General features: G+C 38.8%; 1 protein-coding gene across 2 annotated transcripts in view; it reads left to right on the top strand.

Annotated features, from left to right (window-relative positions):
- Positions 1 to 21,878, top strand: part of VSTM4 (V-set and transmembrane domain containing 4) — a 38,087-nt gene extending 16,209 nt beyond the window's left edge. Inside the window, exons 5-8 of one of the 2 annotated variants that reach the window (XM_005153912.3) lie at positions 1,770 to 1,803; positions 6,492 to 6,598; positions 7,395 to 7,456; positions 19,285 to 21,878. In XM_005153912.3, the coding sequence (XP_005153969.2) occupies positions 1,770 to 1,803; positions 6,492 to 6,598; positions 7,395 to 7,456; positions 19,285 to 19,410 (329 nt within the window). In that variant the 3' untranslated portion in view covers positions 19,411 to 21,878. Of the gene's footprint in view, positions 1 to 1,769; positions 1,804 to 6,491; positions 6,599 to 7,394; positions 7,457 to 12,601; positions 12,898 to 19,284 lie in introns of those variants that run through there. The other variant, XM_031053460.2, reaches the window with a different exon arrangement.
- Positions 21,879 to 24,194: the final 2,316 nt, after the last annotated feature.

Raw genomic sequence — 24,194 nt, 5'->3', positions numbered from 1 at the left:
CAGGGATTCTCTCTTGAACCTCTTCAGTCACCCCACCCCTGTCACAGAGACAACAATAGCCCCTTCTGCTCTCTTGCCACTCCAGCTTCCTCTCTCAGTCCCTCAGCCCTAACACCGCAAAGAGGATGAACTGCCCTGCCCTAGCACTGTGTATAGGGAGTGGAGGCAGACACCAAAGTAAGGAGAGAAGAGGGAGTGAAAACTCTGCCCAGCTTTCTACAAGAACAGCCCAGCCTGGGATAAAGAGCAAGTCACACACAAACTAAAAGTTGAGATCTGCAGTAGAGGAAGCTGGAAATGATCCCTCTGGAGTGTCTGTCTGTGAAACCTGAGCAGATTCTGGCTCACCTCAGGGCTCTGACATGAGAAGGGTAATACTGAACTCAGTTCCTCATCAAAGGAGGTCTCTTAGTTTGACTGGATTGGCAATGCAGCTAGGGCTGGCTCACAGCACAGGGTAGCTATGGGATTCTGTGGGAAGCAGTAGTGGTTGCAGCTGGCAACTCGTTTGTGGTTATGTAGAAGGCTATGCCCATTTATTACAGGAGTGGTTGCTCTTCCCAGTCCTTGGTTCAAAGGCTAGGAGTATTTAGTGCAGGGCAAACCAAAATAATACATACCTAGAGATGCTCAATAGAAACATGTCAACAGCGTGCATGGGCATACTCCTGAAGGGCCAGACCTACTGTTCTCATGTATATCTTTAAAAGGCCAGACAGATAGATGGAAGTACTGCCAAATAGAAGCTAGCTTAGACTTGGCCTCTGTGTTAGCCCCAGTTCCTAGTGCTCTCAGCTCCCTTTCCTTAGAACTAAAATACACCCCCTAGGAGGTTCTTTAGAATGGAAGAATTGAGGTAAGACCAAATATGAAAAGTTTCCTGTAGAGAGGGGCATGATCATGTAGTGCACTGTTGTCTGGTTTCCATGGCCTTTAAAGAATGGAGAACATAAAGGGAGGGTGGTGTCTATGTTGTATCCAACTTCATATCATGGCCCAGGGATGCATCCTCATTTCCCTTGGAGAAATAAGTTGGCAGTAGGTTGACCAGAAGAGCTGGAACCTCTCCTGACTGCATGTCTCTGCATGCTGCACAGCTTGGGCAGAGCACAGAAGCCACTAAGCTACAAAGAGCATCTTAATAACCGTGGCTCCTGGATGGCTGCAGTGGGGGGAGCTGCGCTTGCTCAGGACTACTGAGTCAAAGGAATGTGTAGCAGAAGGATTTATATAGCTCAAACACACAGCTGTTAGGGACAGGATAGTGGCTGGGCTGGACCTCTGATCTGGTCCCAGGAGGCAATCCCTTTATGCCTGAGGCCACAGTCTAGCTTACATTAGGAACAGCAGTGGCTCCTGTGGGTGAATGGTTTATTTCAGGCTTCTGGAAATAAATAGAGGCACCACAAGGGAAATAAAAGTCTTCAAAGTAAAATTACTGGCCTGCTGTGCATATCCTTACCAAGCTGTCTTTTGGCTGGGCTGACCACTGGAATGTGTGTTTCCCAGCACTTCCACAGCAGATTTTTGCTGTTTTTTGATACATTCCTCTTTCCCAAGCCTATGTGTTTTAGTCAGTTTTTTAATGCACAATATAGCGTATGGTGACGATTAGAAGCTCTCCCAGTGTAACAACCTCGCAACTCCACAGTCTCAGCAACATAAATCCTAACTATTCTATGATTCTATGATCTGCGGTGCCTTGTGTAACTCATAAACTATGTTGATGTGAATCTGCATTTTCCTTCTTTTTTTCTTTCCTTTAACAGTGAAACATTACCTGGTGAAATGCCCCCAGAACAGGTAAGAGATTGCACTTCTCTTTGCTATAACCCAAGGCACCAGTTTTGTTTTTGTTTTGCTATCTGTACTGAAGAAGATGAATGATATTTTCCAAAATGCTTACAGAAAGATCCCAGGCCCATGACGCATGAACATGCCTGAAAGCCAACATCTGCTGTGCATGATAAGGGAGATCTGTCTGGGCTATGAGCTGTAGGTCCTGCAGGTGCTTCAGTGACAAGCTTCTCCTTGAGGCTCTGAGTTGCTTTCTGGAGAAGGCTACTTTTATCCTGTATGGTTTTCCAGGCTTTCTGGACACCCCACTAGATGGTAATGACTTAAACCGTCCATGTATATAGGACAGACTACAATGTTACCCAGTGATTCCCACACCCAGGAAAAGAGATTGGAGTTCAAAAGCAGCTTTTCAAGGCCCACAAGCTATTCCCAGTTGAAGACTCCAAGTGATGGAAAAAATTCTACTTTTGCTTCAGTTATTAATTCCTGTCTCTTTAAATAGCACCAACATCCACAAGTTTTTGATTGTGTGGTGTTATAAAACTGATTTCCATCATATGATTTTCCTGAGATATAAATTGTTCTGGAAATGCAATAAAGGAAAAAACAAAACAAAACAAAATGAAACATGACAGAAGTATTTTACAAACAAAAAAGATTAAAGAGGGATGCTTTATAACAACTCAGAAGAACAACTGTTGCCCAGTTTTCAGTGGCATAAGACATGTGTTTCTAACCTTGTAGTTTAAACCCAGTACCACTTGGTATCACAGATACTGTTTCTCATAGTATCTAGAAGGATTCTGTGAGATTCAATGCCAAGTAGAGCATACTCTATAGTGTATTTTTTAGTGCATTCTCATGGGATTATCTCTGTATTCAATCTAACTGACACTCGGATGTAAATAAAGTCACAATAAAATAGAGTTCAGGAAAGGCCAGTACAAACTGAAACTTTCATGTTATTCATGGAAAGATCTTTGTTCTGTGACCCTGACCAGCCATTGCACCACACCAAAAATTTGCAGACAGCTCAGCAGTTTTCATTTTCCCCTGGATGTTTTTTCTTTTCTCTATCAGCTGCTGGGACAAAGTTGGAATTACGAAAACAAAAACAAAAAAAAAAAAAAGAAAGGGAAGAGGGAGGAAATCAATCAGTAGAGGACACAAGAAGAGGAGAAAAATGAGACCAGACTGAAAAGATGACTGAAACTATGGAGCATGGCATTCAGATTAAAGGGCTTGTGCTATAGAATCTGCCTCTCTGGGAATAGATGTGTGATACGACTGCAAACACTAAACTTAAATGGCTGAATATCAGGGGAAAACAAGTCAACTTGATTTCTTCACTATAAAATGGAATATCTTGAAGCACAAGAAATGCATAACTCTATATGGATAAAATTACAGTTTCATGCATTTAAGTGTGACAAGATATGCTAATGAAAGCCCCACTCCCACAAGTGCATGTGTAAAGCACATTGACTTCAGGGTTGCAAATTAAACAGCTATAAAAGTTTTACCAGTATCATATTTTTTCACACTTGGTACCACTTATTTTGTATTCTCTGCTCAAAACACAAACCATTAATTCCTTTGACTCATCTTTCTTCACCTGTGAATTCCTTGTCTTGGAACTTGGTTCACACATTTAAAGCCAAACCCCAGTGTCTAAATATCCACAGGGCCAAACTGATGAACTCATTTGTATGAGATTCCTGTCAGTCAAAATGACTATGCTGTGCAAAATTTAGCCTTGATTAGAGAGGCTCAGCTCCAACTCCCTTAGTGATATTTCAAACTCAAAGCAGAATCCAGTTTCAAAATTACATTGATAGTTTGGTGTCTAAGAAATGTCTGTACTCCCACTGCAGTAATACCTAAGCATCTTAGAATATTTTATGTCTTGACATCATAATGGTGTTTTTACTTTATTGGAATCTAAAGCATAAGGGGCTAAATGACTTGCCCCAGGTCTCACAAAATGGCCTTGCTAGAAAAGAAAATTAAATCCAGATTTCTTGGTCAGGATAAAGCAAATGTTTAGGTTTTGGTTTGCTACTTGACCAAGAACAAGTTAAGAAAAGAACAAAAGAGTTAACCTAAACCCATTTATTTCCCACATTTTAAAAAGAAATACCTAAATAAAAAGTATAGCTATTCTTGGGTTTTCAAACCACATAATTCAATTTTTGGGGTTGTTTTTTTTTGCCCTTTAAATATCGTCCTTCTTATTTTCTTCATTGTTATTAGATCATTTGGTCAGTTTTCAAACCCAGAAAGCCTCAGGAGCTGTAGCTTTGAAAATAGGCATTATTTTTTTCCTGTGTTTTGTATTTGTTTTGGCCTGAGCTCCCTAGTCCTTCGGTGACTGCTCTTCTGAAACAAATAGCTAGAGGTGAAAAAAGTATTCACCCAGAAATTTGTCCATACGGACGTCCTAGTTCCACACTGCCAATCCAACACTGAAGGGTCAAATTCTGCCAGACTGAACCGGAACCGAGTACCCAGTCCATCCCTGGCACCTTCCACACAGCTTCCCTCTTTGGAAAATACCAAAGCAGCTCCCAGTTCACTCAAGCGGATTTTTTGTCATCCCTCTGCAGACCTTTGACAAGAGAAAATAGCTGACTTAGATGACAACAGGAAAAGCCCAACTTCCTTGACTCTAATAAGGATAGTAAACCCAAACCTGTAGTAGTTTGACATCACTTGGGACAGCCATGACCTCCAGAGAAAATGCTGCCCCAGTGCAGTGACTGTTAGACACCTTCCACAGGTTTTCCCCCCAAACTCATGTGTTTTTCTTGTTCTCAAAAACCTCATTAGATCCCACAAGAAATGCACAATGTGACACTGTTGAAATAGAAGCCAGGAGGCTGGAGGAGGAGCTGGAGATAAAGAAATAACTTTCCTTTTAGAAATAGAACAAGACAGTCTCACAAAGAGGCACTGTTTTGGAGCCAAGGAATCTTTTCTGAGCCCTCTTTAGTTTGAGGAGCTCAATTCTAAGACAGCAAGTACAGTTATTGTATCTCCCAGAATTAGTTAACCCTGTATGGCCCCGGCATTTAAAAGAAAAGTGCAGCCACTGATACATTTCTCTGTAGCTTCACTTTTTTTCAGTGGCAAAGTAGGAATAACCAGTGCAGTGAATTGACACTAAGCCTTTTCATGTATTGTGCTTAAAGTAGCTATATCAGAATAATAGTATCTTTAAGCTACACATCTGCCTTAATGACCTTGGATTATTAAAACCAAAAGCATTAAAAAAAAGCACTCTTGTCCCCTTTTTGGCATTCTTTGTTCTTTGCAGTTTGCTGTGTTTGGGCAACAGAGCCAGTCAGGACAGCTTCATTTCCTGCTGGTTTAAAACCATTTCATGTTTTGTTTTTAATATAGAAACAAATGGTTGTTGTGGGATAGGTTCATAACAGTGCAGGCAGACTTTGAAATTATTTTAATGCAACCCTCAGTTTACATAACTGGTGTGATTTATTTATACATCATGAAAATATTTTACCTTTTAAACACATAAAAAAAATCTTGGCAGCAAACCTAGGTTTTGGACTGAGCACATGGAACAGAACTCAGGAAAGTCAGCAAACCAGAGTCTTTTTGTAATCTACACAAGTGTAAATCCAGAGTGATTTTACCAATGGCAGTGACATTCATTTGGATGTGTGAAATGATAATGTCTGTTATTTTGTTATTCTTGTGTGGGAAATAGCTGAGACATCTTAACTTTCATTAAGGTTTTGGCCCAGTTTGAGTATTTTATTCTATTAATATAAAAAGAATGTTTCATTATGCAGAAAAACATGGAGAGGAACAGCAACCTGGGACAAATTATTTAAGATTCAGTGAAATCAGTGTTGTCAGTGTTATGACTATGGAGACCCTGGTTGGATCACATTATGTGGTGTAACTCACCAGCACAGAACAGAAACATCTCCACAACCACACTGCCTTACTTTTTCCCAGAGTGCCAGGTGTGGTCAGATGCATCTGAGTAACAACTGCTTATCAAGTCACCTCCACTACCGTAGTCATCATAACTAACTGCTATACATTCTCCTCCTGTTCCAGCTGTAAGTTATCTTTCATTAGCTGCTAAGAAAATACAGTTTTATTTCACATTAGCTGCAAGCTAGGAGCACTGCACCATAACCACAGTTCAGCTGACACACAGTGACAATGACTGCAAAAACAGTGACTACAGTTTGGACTGTATCCAAACACTAAATATTCAAAGCAGGATTTATGATCTAAGGCTTTTGGAGATGTGAAAGGTAAAAATCCCATGTGAGCTTATACAAGTCACCTAACCTGTTTGCACCTCTGGCCCTCAAGGACAGACAGGTACAAGCTCATCCTGGGTGAAGCAACGAGTCATACATGTTTTTAAGGAATAGGTGCTATAAAATGATTTTTGTTTATGCTTGACATTGCATTTTCTGCCCCAGGACAGGTCACACTTGAGTTTCTCAGCTTGTATGGCTGAAAAAATGCAAGACCCAGAGCATGTCCAGCCCCTGTAAGAAGTTTTTCAGCATATCCCCAGGTCAAAATCCAAGCTGTTGGGCAGGGACTCTCACAGGTGTGATGTGTTTGCATGAACTCACTGGAATGAACTGTCTTTCCCTTCATTGCCTTCACTTTTCCCTCACATATGGGCCTCTGCTTTGCAGCTCTGGGGAGACAGTTACCAGTGTAACAAGCATGTCCCCTCTACAGCCCAAGAAGGTAAAGAAAAAGAAAGAGAATCTGGAGCAGCCACCAGCCATCCCAGCAAAAGGTATGAAAACAGAAATGTAGAGGTATTTCAAATCCCGAGCACAATTATAGTGGGACAGCAGTGTGGGATGCGACCTGTGCTTGCTCCCATTGGTGGGGGAAGAAATGGTCCATGCCTGCTCCTGGGACCAGGATTTTGCCTCCCTGCAGCTTTAGCTATTGAAAATCTAGTCACCAAGTCCAAGCAAAAGGTCTCACCTCTCAGTAATCAGAAGAGGCAGAGGAACCTCTATAGCAATATTCAGGCAGGATGAAATTTCATGTCGGGGGTAGACAGAGGGAAGCTAGCACACTGCACTCTTAAAATTTCAGGTGACTCGAGAAGTCAAGCAAGCTGAGCAGATAATGATCAACCTCTTGGATTGATCTCAGGGATCTCACCTTCAAAGATTTGTGATTGCCTCTGGGGTCAGTCTCACAAACACCCAGGTATACTTTCTGAGCTCTATTGCCAGTGCCAAGACACTGGGAGAGAGGAGGGAAAGGACCTGAAGGTTTACTGTGGGTTAGATCACAAGTGGCCAGTTCTCAAGGTGTATAATTGCTTTGGATTCTGCATACAAACAGCATGTTTTGCATATCATATTTGTTAATCCTATGGGGTTCTTTTTTCTAATTTATAAACCCTATGTTTAATTTTAAAATATTATCTGAAATACAGTTAAACTCTGGTATAAATACATGTATTTGCTCCTAATCTGCTATTAATCTGTGTTTTATAAACTGCTAATGTATATACTAAAAATGTCAGTGAATGATGATGATATAAAATGTTCCCTTAATATTTATTTCTATAGCTCCAATAGCCAATAATTTTCCTAAGCCCAAGCTCCTGAAACCTCAAAGAAAATTGATCCTGGTAAGTAATTTTCTATGACATTAGTTTCTCCATAATTTTCTCTCTCAATACAATGGTTGCATTCTTGACAGTACTTTAGGTTCAGAAATTATGAATTGGCTTTAAAAATAGTACAAGTTTTTTTTTGTTTTTTTTTTTAAGTAATACTTTTAAAAGTAATTAATTATCGTGGCTTTTTTCTTTTTTCACATTGAGTATTAGGTTACACTGGATGATGTTTTCCACCTTTCTAGCAGTCATCATGTCTACAAATATATCCTGTTCTTAAATAAAACCTGCTAGTGATTCTCACATTCCTCTGGCAGCTGGTGCTTTGGAAAAAATACCAGTTACTGACAGAATTGTAACTGTACTGGTCAGACTGCTTTTGAGCCTTTTCAAGTCAGAAATGGGGAGCCTGATTCTACCCTATTGTGGTGTAAGTCAGGAATAACTGAATTGGAGGTGTAAGATGCATGCATATAGCTCTTACTAAGGAAAAAAGCCTCACATAATTTCTGTTTGAACCAGTACAGATATATACCAGACAAAACAAATAGATGGAGTGGTGCTTCTCTGCTATAGTAACGAAGCAATACCCGAACAAGGCATCCAGGGGTCATAGAGTTTTACATAACTAACTTCAGCTGCCGTTATAAAGAGGGTAGTCTTCTAGACTTTCTATATAGTCATGAGAAAGAGAGGTGAATGAGAGTAGAAGCCTGGTGCTTCTACTAATTCAGATTAGATGTTCTGAATTGCCTGCTGGGAATTCTTTCTTCTCTGGCAATACAGAAAGCTCAGAGTGAGTAACTCTCTAACTTAGATGAAGTTAAAATTTATGTACCTAAATTTAACCCACGTGAATAACCCAAAAGACCCTATGATGACTTTGACTTTCAAGTGGGGCCTAGACTTTGAAACCTTCCCACCAATTTTCAGTAAATACCTCTTCCCTTTTAAGCATGTCAGGGTACGACCAAGGATACCTGGTGACTTCAGAACAGCTTAGGTAAAAACTTAGGTGGTATTGCTGCTTGGGTATGAAGTTCACCTCTTGTCCTGCAGGGATTGCTCCTTGCCCAGGCACTGCTTATGCAGGTCAGGTTTCAGTAGTGGAAGAGGTAGAGCTCTCTAAGTCTATGATAAAACTTTTATATCCATGTAGGTAACTGTGTTAGGCCAAAGATAAGCTAATAGTACAAAGACACAGATGACAGCACTTGGCATCAGGGAATGACAGCCACCCTTTGCTATGTACACACTACATTAATCACTGCGCCAAGGCACACAGGTACATCAGAAATCAGTCTTCAGCTCTCCTAGGGAAAGCTCCCATCAGCTAAAGCACTCAGACTCTTCCTGCAGGTCAATAAAACACATCAACACATGTTGAACTTGAGGTAAATCTGTTTCCAGATGCTTTTTCTTTCTGGAATAAATCCAAGGATAACAAATAGCTGTTGGCTCTTCCCTTCTTCCTATGCAACCCCAGTCGAGGTTCAACCTCTTTAGAGGTGAGCAGGAATAAGTCTTTTCAAACAATGAAATCAGCTTTGTCTTCCCTAGCGTGACCGAGAATCCACACGCTGCCAGTCAGCAGACTCAGTTTAATGTCTTGCAGTTGGATTCGAGTCTGGCGGCTGTTTCCATATGTTGCTCTTTTCCCTTTCATATTCACCTCAGAGTGCACCCAAGGAGACACTGCAGCCTACATAAAACCCACGATCTATGGACATTAGTTTTAAATCAAGAAGTAATCAAAGAAAAATTATCCAAAATATTATCAAGACCTGAACTCACCCATCAATAAAGTGCAATAAAGGGCAGAGTAAACTAAAACCAAATCAGTCTATCAGGCTACATTCAGCAGCTGAGCAGGACACTCCCCAGAGCTGTTTTCCATTTGTGTTTCTCTTGCCTCCCTTTACAACATGGTTAAACCTCCATGGTTTAGTATTATCAGTAAAAAAAAATAAATACATATATATATTCTGCTTTTAAATGATTTTTAGTGAGGAAATTAAACAAATTGAAGCAAAAGAAGTTTCAACAAAGATACAAAATGGTAATAAATTAATCTAAATGAAGCATTATATTGATTTGCAACACACTTACCTCCTATTTTTTTTTAGTTTTAAAAAAATTCTCAGGTTTTCAATTCTTAGTTTGCTTTGGGAAAAAAAAAAGAAAAACAAAAGCAGACAAAACCCAACCATCATCCTGCCAAATCTCTGCAGGATTAAGGTTTTGTTTTTTTTTCAGATATAACTATTGCACAGCTGGTGTCCGTGCTAGGTCTTTTTCTCACTGATGGCACATGATAATGGTCACTACAAAGACAGACTCAAATTGCTGTATTTCTGGATGACTTCTGCAACTTCCTTGTGCAACCCAAGGAAGGTACAACGCACAAGCAGAATATTTTAGAAAACCTAAGCAAACAAGCAAGAGTATAAAGGAACATTACAAAATAATTCTAGTGTTTTGGGAAATTTTTTTGCAATAACCTAAATACCAGAAAAATTATTTCCAGAGGACATGTGCTTCTGGTTTCTTGAAAGATGTTTATAATAAGCTAGAGAATTTCTTTTGTTGTTAACGTGCTGGAGTGGGTTGCAGTATAATTTTACAAGAATACAATAACCTGGATAAAATATGGACATAATCTCAATGAAAATTAAAAAAAAAGAGAGAAAGCCTAATATTGCGTTCAATTACACAGCCTTGAGTAAAGTCTTTTTAAAACTCTGCTTAAGTCATATTGCTTTTGCTTTAGCCAGAATAACAATTCTATGCTCCCCTTGTTGCAAAAATATTCCCCATCAGTGTCATTCTCTATTAGCATCAATGAAAAATGTGTACAGATCAAAAGAAATAGAGATGCTGAAATATAAAAAGGGGTGGTTTTTATAGCATGCAAGAAGCACAGAGAGTCATTAGGAAGAAGAAAATTCTAGAGGCCCAGAATTTCTGATCTCCAAGGGCTGCTCTGCTATAGCCTTAGCCCTTTGAGTTGGCAGAGATGAATCTTTAGCTTCCTCAAACAAATTTTCCAGTAAGCCTTTCATTGCCTCCTAGAGATTAGTTATCATAGCCCAAGAGTGTCAGTCGCAGAACGTCATCTAAATGAAAAGGCTTCAGTGTCTTTTCTTGAAGGTTTGCGCCACCAAGCTTAGGAGCTCCTGTGTGATTCACTAGAGGAAATGGAAGGGACGAGACTTCAGGTTAGACCAAATCCTGCAATATTTACTCATGCAAAATTTTTGTTGACTTCATCATCTGCACACGAAATTTGAAGGGGAGGAATATGTGCACTGATAAGACAGGCTATAGCACATCTTCCCCATTCTGTTGCTGACTTATGTGGCCTCTGCTAAATCATATAACCATCCCACCTTGATATCAGTGAAACATATCCTGTGTTACAAATGATCTTAGTTCTTCAAACATGTTGTACATACACACAGTACGTAAGAGTTGGCTTCTGCTGTTCCTACACTGAATAACCTCTTTACTGGAGTGTATCTGACTTCTTTTGTTCCCCACCACAGAACACGTATTGGTCCTGTGTGACTTGTGAAGCAGAGTACTCTCAGTGAGGGTAGCTGAGCTAATTCAGGGAAGCATCCTTTTACCTTCAGCTCATATAGCATAGACAGGGTTGCTCATCTCAGAATTGATTCGATCGCCAGTGGCCCAGTATCATGCGATGACTGAGATTTTTTTTTTATGATGATGATGTAAAAGCTACTTGAGAGACAGGAAGGACTTATGGTTATCTCAGATGGAGGCAAATTTCTGGAAGTAATTTTGTTTACTTTGGGTGAAAGCATGATCTTTGTCACCCGTTCTACCTACCTGCCTTTCTTAGGCACCACCTCTATATTTTATGCTGAGATTTGCAAAGCCAGCTCAGAGATCTGGATTCCCAGGTGTTTATAGATGTAACAAGTGGGGAGCTCAGGTTTCTTTCTGCAGTTTTGAAACTTCCATCTTTATTTGCTTTATAGACCAAGTGCTGACAGTGTACTGAGTGCCAACAACTGCAGGACAGGATAGTCCCTGTACTGAAAGTGCTTACTCTGTAATAGTAATATGTCTGAAAGTCTGAAATTTGCAAGTATTTGTTCAAAGGACAGCTTCCCCACTACTGCCGTGTCCTTAAAGCAGAAGGGTGCTGAGCAGTAACTTGACACAGCTTTCACCTGTGGAACTATGAAGGCTGTGACTTGGTCTTATGCATGTACTCAGCAAAATCAAGCTTTCAGCATTACACCTTTGGCTCAGTGCTCCACATCGTTATATACTCCTCAAACAATGAAGGCAGGTGCCCTTTAAGCTGTACAAAGCTTGAATTTCCTTTACCTGAAAAACTTATGTTTCAGGAGTGCATTTACCATAGTACAAAAAACCAGCCAGATCTGCTGTACATCACAACCAGTTACCATGCTGTCCTTTTTGGAAAGGGGTCTAGGTGAGTGGGTGATTACCATATCAGAGCTGTGAAATGTAAAGAGCTGCTTTGGATTTTGATTGCTGACAAATTTGTGCCTTCTAAGCCGTGCTTCAGCCTGTTGCCCCACAGCTTCAGCCTCACAACAAATTTACCTTTTGTAAGATTGTCCCTGATGGACAAATTGACTTTTTTCCCTATTTTCATCTTACAATTAAGCACTGCATCACTGAAAGCAGTCTTACACCATATGCATAAAGCTAACTGCGAAAAATGGACTAATAATTTTTTCGCGTACCTACTAGGATTCCTCATTGGTCCATTGTAGGTATCATTGGCCCTTTCCTAGAGAAAGAAAAAGGAACTTACATACATCTGTTCAGTAATTTGAGGATTCTGGATCTGGAAACAATCAGTTCTTATTTTCTCCTGGATTATTTTAAATTAAAAGCTGTGCCACCCTCTGTTATAAGAGTTGTTTCCTCCACAATATGTAACAATGGGTGATGATTTAAGATCCCAATTTCTTAAGGCTTTATTGGTCTCCACAGATGTGAAGTAACACTGTATATATGATATACAAAGGAGTGAACATTTTTTTCCTTGACTCCCTGTGAGTCTTGAATATTCCATCCAGTCCACATGATTTCTCTCTCCCATAACAAATATTTCTTTTTCTTTTTCCTTTTTTCCTTTTTTTTCTTTTGCAGTCTCTCCTTGGGATCTAAGATGTACATAGGAACATGGATATTATTTGCACATTCGTGTTGACACTCAGAACACAACATATTCAAAACTATTGAGATAAGGCTGCTTTCCCATTCAGATCACAGGCTGTTATCTTTACCCCCAAGAAGGAAGAGTTTGTATATATACATAAAATCTCTTGCTGGAATTGTGTCAAGACTTGTGCGTTTACAAAATCACACAGCAGATGATTTTTGTGTGATGACACATTTGGAGTAATAAAAGTGTCACCAGAAAATGTTAATTACTTCCTTGGGCTTTTGTGAAGGATAAGAATAAACCAGCCTGATTTCCAGCAATGTTGGTTTAGAATCTGGGAATAACTGCAACTGTAAAAGAAATAAAGTGTTAGCAAAGATATTCTCTAAAAGCTGTTAAAACAGGCTGGGCAGAATTCTGCCAGTTATATTTAATCCTATAAATGAAAAAAGATGGACAGGCTCACCTCTTAGAGTTGCCACCTGTCCTACATTTGTAGGATTCTGTTTCTTTAAAATAAAATCATTCAATGGGACTTAGTAAATCTTTTTTGCCCCTGACTTTGTTATCATAACTTGTGTGGATTCAATAGCAAAATTCAGATGCAATGATGAAAGAGACTTCACAAGTTGCTGTAGATATTGTTCCCAAAGAATCTGAGAAGTACTTTTCACTCTAGAGAGTAAAAAAATAGGTAACTTAATGGAAAGAACCCATCCTTTTTAACTGATAGGGCCACTAAAAGTCATACTTCCTACTTCCCATATTTTCCAATGTCACATTCCTCAGCTTTAGCACTGGGAAGATGATGTCCCCCTTGATATTTCATCGCTCTTACTGGCCAGCAGTTGAATTTCTAAGGGGTAACTCATCTTGCAGATCTATCTTCAGATTTTCATGAAGGTCTGCAGAAGTAATTTTTGAAGCTTCTCTCTTCCAGGGGAATCTCTGGCTCCCTGCCTGCAGTCAGGACATTGACACTGGTAAACACCCAAGGCTCTAAAAATTAAAGAAACCCCTCTCTGAATCCTAAGTTACTACATCAGTGAGGGAGCCATCCCACTGAAGTTCGCAGGGTTTGAGCATCAAGTCTATCTATGTCCCTGAGGAGCACTACTGATTTCAGCACAGCTGAAACTACATATTCTAGAGAGACTGGCTTTCCAGTGTATATTAAAACCCAGGACTGTGAAAGGCTAGTCCTTTTCTTTCTGAAGCTACATTAAGTTTCCCCACTATTAACTTTGCAAAATCTTTCAATCTGACTGCTAGCATGTGTGGTCTTCCCCTGTCCTGGTGGCCCAGACAAAGGAGTTGCAGCCTATTGATCAAACACACTGAATCTTCACTTCAGCACACTCTTGCCCTCACCAATGTAAGCAACCCTCTGGTGATGACCAGTCTAGCAGCCAAAGGCCATCCCCTCTCATAGCTTCAAAAATAATACTTACGAAAAGGAGATATGCAGAGGAGAAGATGGCCTGGCCCCTTTCTTTAGGCTGCATGCAGTATGCAGTTTCCTCCCATATGGGCCTGCATGCAGAGAAGCAACAGTCTGTCCTTATGGCCAAAGCCCATCCAACTGGCCTGGAGAGTCCTGTTCACTCCAAACACTTTCTGACTAAGTGTGCTTAGGCAAGTGAAACAGGATGCTCCTAAGCTGTGCCATCTGGACAATATGTTTATTTTTCCTCTGGAGCTCTTTACCAAGAGTGACTACAAAACAGGATGTTTCTTAAATATGAAAGAAAAAAGGTCAAAGACAAAGTTTGTTTTTTTGCAACAGAAAGGGAGAGAAAAATAGTAGTTTCAGCATGTGCTTGCTAAGAAAGTTATTTCATGGCACCGGGGAAGGATTGCTTTGTGCTGTGGAGTAACCTGGAGAAAAGTGCAGTTCTTAGAGACTGGATCACCTGAACCTCACCACCACCTCCTGATGCTATTCCCATTTGTATTTCCTGCAGCACCCCTGTGGCACCACAGTGTGCACCCAACAGCACAGCACAGCCAGTCCAGAGGTGGCAATTGGCCATGTACTGGCAACCAAACCAGCAAACATATGTATAATTGGCAAGGTTTTATCCTTGCTGACCTAATCCATTCACCCATGACAAACAGCATGCCAGCCAGGGCGGGATTTCATTTTCATGCATTGCTGCAGGAAATTGGAGTTACTAAAAATAATATGAAGCTCTGACTGGAACTTGGGATATATGCTTGTTATGTTCGGAAAATCCAGAGCTGAAAATTATACACATAGAAAACATAGTTTTCTTGCCATGGTCTTATGTTAAAGTCATTCTGCTTCATATCCCAGAAACTCCATCACACGCAGTCATACAGACACAGAATTCCAAAGCAGATGTCTGCAGTAGTAGTCACTAAAATATTTAAAATTGGTGTGAACTTGAAAGTGAGCCCTTTTCTGCTTCTTTTTGCTAGTAAACAAGAATCAGAGGAATTATTATTTTTTAAATTGGAAATTTAAATTTTCACGTTCATTTTGTCATGTTCATTATAACTGATGTCGTCATGGAACAGCAACATTGAAGAAGTTGGCACTAGAATCAGTCATTTTTCCAGAAAAATTAGATTTATGAGGTTATTATTTGCTTATTTTCTTCATAAGTAATTGCAAATTTGGATTAAAGTGTTCTTAGTGAACACTTCAAGAACTTTCAGTACGACAGTACTTACAGTTGGCATCCTTGAGACTGCTAAGAAACAAACCAGCTAGGCCTAGGAAGAGTAAAATTGACATTCCTGATAATTATGTCATAAAAATCTGAGTAATTTTCATTAAAAACCCAACCCTTCTGGATAAGTTCTAACACATTTGTATGTTGGACAAACCCAATAAAAACAAAACTATGTATATGCATACTCTAGTTTCTTTTAAATATTTGCATGATAGACTTTGAAGATTGCTTATCAAGAAAGAGGTTCCTATAAGTGAGCTCTATCAAACTGTTCCCCATGGGAAGCCATGTGGCTGGAATGAACTAAAATCAAACTGGAAGAAATCTGAAGGAGGAATCATTTTGTATTTGCCAGAAGATGCACTGGAAAATGACAAGTCTTCCTAATTTATATTTCTGCAAAGTATGTGATCTCAAGATGAGAAAACAGACATACAAGATAAAGACTGTATCTAGAAATGTCGCATTGGAATAGAACCCAATTTGAAGAAATCATTGCAATGTTATTTAAGAACAGTGATGTAATTTTTCAGGAAAGGATGTTGGAGCCATAGAAATCCCATTGACCCCCTAAGTGAAGAGCCAGGATGGAAAGAGAGAAGTGAATGGCCAGTTAGTCATTATCTCTTCCTCTTCTGCCCTAATACCAGTCCCACCTATAACATCAGTAATTAAAATCACGCTATAGTTCCAAAAAGGATGTGGTGGCAGGGTTCCAGGTTCACATTGCCAACACGTTATCCAATCCAAATGAGAGATGAAATCGTAGAATAAGTTTTCTTTCTGTGCCTGTTAAAAAAAATAAAAAAATAAAAAACTTGGGTTTGGACAAACAAACCAGCACAATTAAATTAAACATGTGGTTGATAAATGAAGTACAGAAGAGTATACAGAATAAAACCCTGGTTACCATAGGTATTTTAAAGTAGAGCTGGCTTCCATGCACTGTTATTACACATCCTTTGCTGAAAACTGTATACCTTTCACAATTTTGAACCTCCTGTGTGTTTCCTCATATTTTCAATCAAATTATTACATACTAGAAATATGCATAAGGGAAATTATTCTACACATTTTATGGTTTGCTGTTGCTTGTAGCAGTAATTGAAGTACCTTTTCCACTTATGAAAGTACTAATTTTATTTGGTTTTATTGCTTTTCTAGATGCAATTATTTATTTAGTGTGTTTTGGCTTTATTAAATTATGTTTACTATAGGAACATCATAAAAATGTATGAAAGCAACACATCAGCCACTACTGCCCAATGACTTGTTTTGGGGAATCTAGTGTTATTTTTCATATCCAAACATAATAGAATAAAGTAAGAATAAAGAGATAATCTACACTGGAAAACAATGCAATTTTGAGATAATATAATAAACCACCTGGACAATATGATTTCATAAATCTTAGTTCTAAAATTTACATGAGCTGGGCGTTGGGGTGGCTATTTTAGGACATGCGGCATTTCCTAAATGGAAACAACATGAAATACAATTAAACAGCAAAGGTGAAAGTATATACAGATTCAGCTTGCCCTGAGATACTGATTTCTACAGAACAATGAAAATATTTCTACTTCAAACAGTGCACTGGGTCAGTCTTAGGAAGTATAGAGTTTTACTCTGGCAGTGACCAACAACTTGTTTGTAAAGTTTTATCAGATTCATCTTTATGAGGCTTTTCACATTCAACGTATAAATCTGCATTGAGGATCTGAGATGACACCCACTGAAGTTGGCAGCAAAACTACTGCTAACTTCAAATAGAGACTAGATGTGCTACCCTACACTGTGAATAAAACCTTCAGTATTTGCTGGTGTTACTGCAATGCCCAGCCTCAACCTAACTCTTGTATTCAGCATCTAAACTAGCTACTGAGTGGATGGGCACATGCAGTTTTGAAATCTCAAGAGGAATCTTCAATATATCACAAAAAGCAAAACCAGAACCAACTTAAATGCTTGGAAACTGAGCCTAATGCTCTTAGGCTAGAAAGAAGAGGAGAATACAAAAATTAATTATCACAGTGGTTGACCATAGGGTTTTTTTTACCTCTTTAAGCCAAAGCCAGGATAGGACAAATGTCTTTCTAAACATTGTGGCTAGGCTCCAAGTACATGAATAATGAAATGTCTGATTTTATTTCTGTTACATACAAGATCAGGCTGAGATCCACAGGAACTCCTTTTATATCATTAAACAAGAGAATTCAACTAAAGCAGGAAATTTTCTGTGTGGTCGACAGTGCAGCATTTGATTGTGAATGAGGACCAGAAGCTGAGATCAAATAGGAATACCCATGCAAGAAGGGGAAGGAGTGTGGGAGTTAAGAACATGTGAATAATAAAACACAAAGATTACAGTCCTGCGGAAAGTTAGCCCTGCAGATGGTCTTTACTCACATGCACAGATCAACTGCCTTCAATGACACCACTTGCAGCAGCAGCTGCAGTAAGTATTTCAGGATCATATCTGCAGAGAAGAAATAAGATTAAATTAATGCTGGAAAAGTGTAAACCGATACACCCAGGGGAAACAATCTGAAATACATAGTATGAGCAACTGTCAAGGCAAAATGAGAGTATTCTAGAGCAGTGTAAAAGACAGGAAGCAGGGGAGCACAGGGACTGATTCCAGAGGATATTACATGTTTAACTTTTTAGCCAGAAAACAATATAGTAAGTATTCAAACACATTTCAAGGAAACAGAAATCATTTATGTTAAACCAGAAAGAAATAAATAGCACTAAATAAAACATAAAGGAAACTATTGGAAAATACTGATGATTTCTTCATTATAAGATTTAAGTACTATATGAAAAATCCTTCCTTTATGAACTTTGACTCAGATTTTAGTTTACAACTGAGCAAGCCTTTCTTCTTCTCAGAGATTAAACCTTTTCTATAAAGTACAGTCTTGTTACTTGCTTTATTTTAATTGTCCTTTTTAAGGCTTAAACTTGAGGACCAGTTATATTCAGACAGAACACTGTACCCAAGAAGATAAAAGAACAAATTCTCCAGTTCTCCTTAGCACTTCCATCCTTCTTTGGGAAGCAGAGACTTCAATCTTCTACCAATGAACTGAAATCCATTCAAAGTACTAGGGCTACACATACAATTCCACAGCAACTCTTTTGCTTGTTACTACATTTTCTGAGGTGAATTTGATATGAACAGCCCAATTCCAGCTGAGGAACCAGCATACACGAAGGAACATAAGACAAGACTTTCCTCCTCTATGCCCCATTCTGAGTCTGGATGTAGTCCAGTCCCCAACAGCAGTGGGCAGCTCTTATGTCACCCACGTGAAATTTGTTCAGTAAATTTTCTTGGTAACATCTCTCTTAGCTAAATTCAATAGCTTTAAGTCTAAAACTCAATGCTGTAATGAATTAGACAGCTTTGGTGATACGGCCTTTTTTCAAAACTCTGAGCTCATTTATACCAGGCAAAAGCTGTGAAATCCCATTAGAATGACAGTAACTCAATTCATTAATTTTTGCTGCCTTCTACTTATTTTTATAATCTTTTCTGGTTCTGTTAAGAAACAAGGAGAGGCACTGAGAATGTCTGTGATTAGAAATGTAATTGGTCCAAAGTTTACAGATGGGAAGGAAATTTGGCATATATATTTCAAATTGCGAAATCTGCAATAACTAAAATGAAATTGGAAAATTTGGGATTAAAAAGGCTGAACATTTTGCTAATTTTTCAAATTTGCAATATTTGAATTATTAAATTTAGTGTTTAAGAAGCAAGGATAAATTGGAAATGAATGGGAAAATCTTACTATTTCCTGTTTCTGATTTTTAATATTATTTTTATTAAATCTTCTAAGACTGACCTGATTAACAGCATAGTAGAATTATCATGTGTGAGAGAAGAAATATAACCCATTCTATAGAATATTTACATTCAGTGGTAATAACATCATAACTAATTTGTTGGTTCTGTTTCCTAGCCAAAAATCGCAGAGGAGAATTTAACATATGCTGAACTTGAACTTATGAAGCCGATTCAGGAAGCCAAAGGCACTCCCAGTATGACAGTCTACGCACAGATACTCTTTGAGGAGAACAAGCTGTAATAGTTCATGCCTGTATAAATGTCCTTTGTCTGTGTTCTATTTAATTTTTGCTGTGCTGTTTATTTATAAAAATCATACAAATATCCTTATTTTTTTATTTCCATTCACGCACTTCTATTTTTCTATGAGACTTTTAAACAAAATATAATTGAAAGTAATCATAGAAAAAGCAGTTGGTCTACAAGTGACATTCAGAGACATCCTCTGTAGAATTTGCTCCTGGTTTAAATGAAGTTCCACCTGGGGCATTTTCAATATTAAATATCATTCCCTCTTTGATTCTAATGCAACAGGTCCAACTGCAAACATCAACATTTTAACAAGCCTTAGGAGTAGTGGCAGGATCCATGTACAAAATCTGCTTTTGAAGACAAAGACCACTAACCAAGAAATTTGTCAGCTTAATGCTGCTTTTCCTGTAAGAAATATACTGCTCAGCAAAGCTGAGATGTTTTCCCTACTGCAAAGAAAAAGCTAAAATTACTTTTTCTGATTTTTTTTCCCCTCCAGAAATAGTTGTAAAAAGTTTTGCTTTCTATATTTTCAAATTCCCTTTCTAAATGACATAATCTTTAAAAACTTATGTTGTTTTTAGTAAAGTTATTCTTAGGTGCTTGAAATCAAACATTTCAAAATAATCCAGAGGAAACTTTCATAGTTAAACCCTAACAAATTTAAGGAAGAATTTTTATAGGTTGGGAACTTTTTTTTTTTTTTTAATTCTGATTGGGAATAGGAAAAACTTATTAGTGAGTTAAACAGTTCAACAGAGCCAGGACTGCTTTTGGCCTGAATTTAGATTGGTGCTCCCAGACCTGCAAAAGTTTTCTCCTGTGGCCTACGTTACTGAACTGTTGATTTAGAGGAAAAATTGTAGAGTTTCTCCTTTACTATGGAACAGACTCCATTAGCACCCTGCTCACTTATTTGGAGGTTTTTTTGAAAGACCAGGGCTCAGGAGTTAGTGAAATGAGCTTAATGTGAGAGCACAAAATACTCTTTCTCTTTCTTCACCTTTTGATAACTGAGAAGGGAGTTTTCCTTTTCCTTTGACATACATTCATGGAAAATGGGCTGTTCTGTGGCAAACTGGGCATTTCAGTCATGCAGGATAGCTGGATTGATGTTTTCAAGCTCCTGAATCTCCAGTGCTCAAATTCTACCAAAGCTCAGGGAGAGCTGGGTACCCAACAGCTTTCACCCTTAGGAAGCTTTAGCCCTTGAATAATTACAGAGTTAATGGAGACACAAAAGCTCTTTAGCTCACCATCAGGCCATAGAGATCTGATATTTGGCATGTGGCAAGTCCTCTCCAGGCCTGGGAGGGAGCCACTTGACAGGCCATACATTCAGCAGTATTGAGCATGGATTTTGGAGTAGAACTTGGAGGCCTTGGGTTTTCAAATTATGACTAAAATTGCTTCCTCCTTTATAGGTCAGGCCTTTTTAGTGATACAGAAACTTCTTACCAGGGCTTAGGCACAGCTGGGAACCATCACAGAAAAAATTACGCCCTTATTCATGTTACTGCATGGAAGCACAGGGGTGACAATGCAGGGATGGGGACATGTGGCACTGGGAGAGAGCACATCGATACGTTTTGGAAGGTTTCACCAGAATAAACAAGCCTGTATGAACTGCTTTTTAGCTTTTTTGAATGAGTGTAGAGATTAGGTAGCATACATAATCTCTTACTGTATAGCCAGGATGCGTAAATGTAAAATGCAGTCACCTGCTTCCACGTTAGATAAAAATCTCTTGTATAAAAAAAGAATTTAAGAGAAGCTTGTCAGGCTGTCCATTATGTACAGTACTAATTCCTACCCTAGTCCCTCATAAAAACAGTTCTTTTTAAACTAAGGCCAGTTTTTATCAATAGGTTTCCTACTAATTATTTGCATTTTTAATTTATGCATTTTTGAGACGTCAAGAAAACATTAGTTTCACCTTTTCTGACGAGTTTAATCACCCATCCAAAGGCAGGGTATATTTCCTTGTTCATTGATTGGGTGACAGGCTTTCAAAGAAAACAGCAATCAACTCACTGACCAAAATAAATTGGTGCTAAAGAGTAACCAAACATTCAGGGATCAATTTTGGAACAGCCGGGGTTCGACTGACTTTTCAGAGAGGACATCTCTTACTCAGCTGTAGCTGTAAGGAAGGCCTTAGAAAAGTATAAAAATAATTAGTGATTCCTTTGGAATTAAAAATAAAAACCTAACACACTAATGAGTTGACCACTTAGTTGTGAAAACTTCCTAAAGTTTGGTATACAGACATTCCTTTTATATACTACTGGATATTGTGCCAATTGTTCAGAAAAATCCTCTACTGTATGTTTATGCCCAGTATTTTAATGAATACCATTCTTTGTGTATTAATAGTCTATATATTCTTGTTTATGTTTGATATCCATTTCACCCAAATAACAGTTAATTGAGCTAAATAAATTACCTTTTTTTTGTGTGTGTGTGAGATAAGTTCTCTTAGTCTGTGGAGGATTTATTGCATCTTAAAGAACAATTCAAGGGTATGTGTTGATTTCATACTCAGCACTTAGAGAATATCAATAAATAGGTAGGAACTGAATTTTTTATTTTGCAGAAAATTCTTTGATTCTAAATATTTTCCTTCTGTGACTGGCTTCAGATGACAGCAGAAACCTGGAAGACAACAAACCAGCTGAGTGAAAGGGGGCCAGAAATACTACTTAGCAGTACACCCGTCTTCCTGAGCAGACATTTCCTATGCCTTTTCTCATGCATTGTCCACCCAGCTTTGATAATGTCAGATCATATAACTGGAGAAAGAAAAACATCATCCTTTACCTTGTAATTAATTTTACAACTTTAAGTGTCAAAGCAACTCATTGGAAGTACTATAGAGAAGAAAATTTCATTTGTAGGAGAAATGAAGAATAAGTTTGATTTAGCTCCTTATAACAGGAACTGAAAGGCTGAATTAATCTCTGTCCCAACTCTCTCTGGCTTCAGAAGAACAGCAGCAAAGCTGAATGTGGTCCACTGCTCTTTTACAACAGGAGCTCCCATGAAGACTCTTGATACCTTACTAAGTAGCAGTTGGAGTCTGCTGAGTCATACTACTTTGGTTTGTCATTGGTAAAACATTGCCTAATGCTTAAATTTTAACAAATACAGCTCTATTAAACTTCACACTGATTTAGTATCAGAATGTTAATGTACTGCACCCTATAGCTTTAAATAGAATTAGAGATGTTTACAGCTTTGGTTAAATGCACCTTGTTCCTCCACATTAAATTTTATTACTAGAATCCTCCATCAGCAAATAGGAGTAAATCATATTAGTGTTGTGGGCTGTGTGGGGGCTGATTTTGCGGCCCAAAGAAAAGGTGTTTTATTACTCTTTATTACAACTTTCTAATTGGTAGGTGTGGTCAGAATGTCATTATCTCTGTAATTACAAGCAAATTATTTGTTTTAGCATAACTGTAACATAATTGCGGGGTTATCTTCATTAAGAAGTTCAGTAAACCTGTGTCTTTAGTCAGGGTTTGGCCAAGTTCTGCTGACATAGCAAGAATCAGACCAGATGAGGTCTTGTGATGTTTGATTTGTAGGTCAAATACTGCTTTCGAAGGTTTCTTCACAACACCTCTGGTGAGTGACATCAAGGTGCAAAAATCCTTTTAGGCGTCAGTCTAACCTGTGAGGGCAAACCATAAAATTCCTAAATTCCATTGCAGAGCAATTGCTCCTCTGAGTTCCTGCACTAATCTGAAATGCATTCTTTTGGTGTGCCTTGTCCCACCACTTGGTTTGACTCCTTTGTACTGCCTTGGTTGGAAGGCACTGGATAGAACAGATTTTGAGAAGTCAGCTAGTCTAGCTCTTCATCTGAAGATTGGACCAACTCAGACTGAGTGAATCTGGTAGAAGTTGATCTAAAAAGAGTTTGACTTCTTTTTAGAAGCTTACAGTGATAAGGTTCCATACTTGCTTCACCATCTGTCTCCACAGCCCTAATCATGCAGAATGTTTCTTATGATACAGGCTGAATCTGTTTGCCTTTCCTTCAGAACATCTACCTTTTCTCTTAACAGCCTGCTCTATGTGAGGGAAGTTTGCAAACAGAAATAACAACCTCAATTCCCCTTGTAAAGGACAAATGATTCCCAATATTGGAAAAGTGTAACAAATTATTTCAGAAAAAACGGCCCTGGAAATTCAGGGGATGGTTAAGTTTGGGTTCTGACCTGGTTTCCCAGATCCCATTCTGAGTAAACCCACAGAGGAAAACTGCTGAAGCAACTTCTCAAAACACACCATAGCTCCAACACATCGATCTCAAACAACATCTCTCACTGGCTGCCCCAGCTCTTTCAAGCAAACTTCACAGCAGTTTTGTATTCCAACATTTCCACTCAGAGGCTAAATACTGAAGCACTGTACCCTACTGATGACATTGCAACAGGTAGGGCAAGAATCCTACTGTTGTGGCACCATATTTTGTTAAAGCTTTCCTGTTCCTCACTGGTGTTGCTGGGTTGTTTGCAAATACCACAAGAGGCTTTTCAGTCTTTGACCACCCCAGTCAGAAATTGTTCTGGCAGCTCTTTTTGAGCCTCCAGCTGAGACACACTCAGCTTTTTGCTGTAGTATGTAACACAGCTAGTCACTACCATTGTATTTCTGCCTGCTGTGCAGGACATGGGACTCTCCTGCATCTCACACCAGGAAAGAAGGAGGTCATGTGCACAGACTGCCCTGGCAAGCTCACCTGGGTTCTGGTCCTGGCTAGGG

Source organism: Melopsittacus undulatus, chromosome 4, assembly GCF_012275295.1.
Source record: "Melopsittacus undulatus isolate bMelUnd1 chromosome 4, bMelUnd1.mat.Z, whole genome shotgun sequence".
NCBI classification, from domain to species: Eukaryota; Metazoa; Chordata; class Aves; order Psittaciformes; family Psittaculidae; genus Melopsittacus; species Melopsittacus undulatus.
Note: the sequence above shows the minus strand (reverse complement) of the source record. Positions and strands in the feature narration are given on the sequence as shown.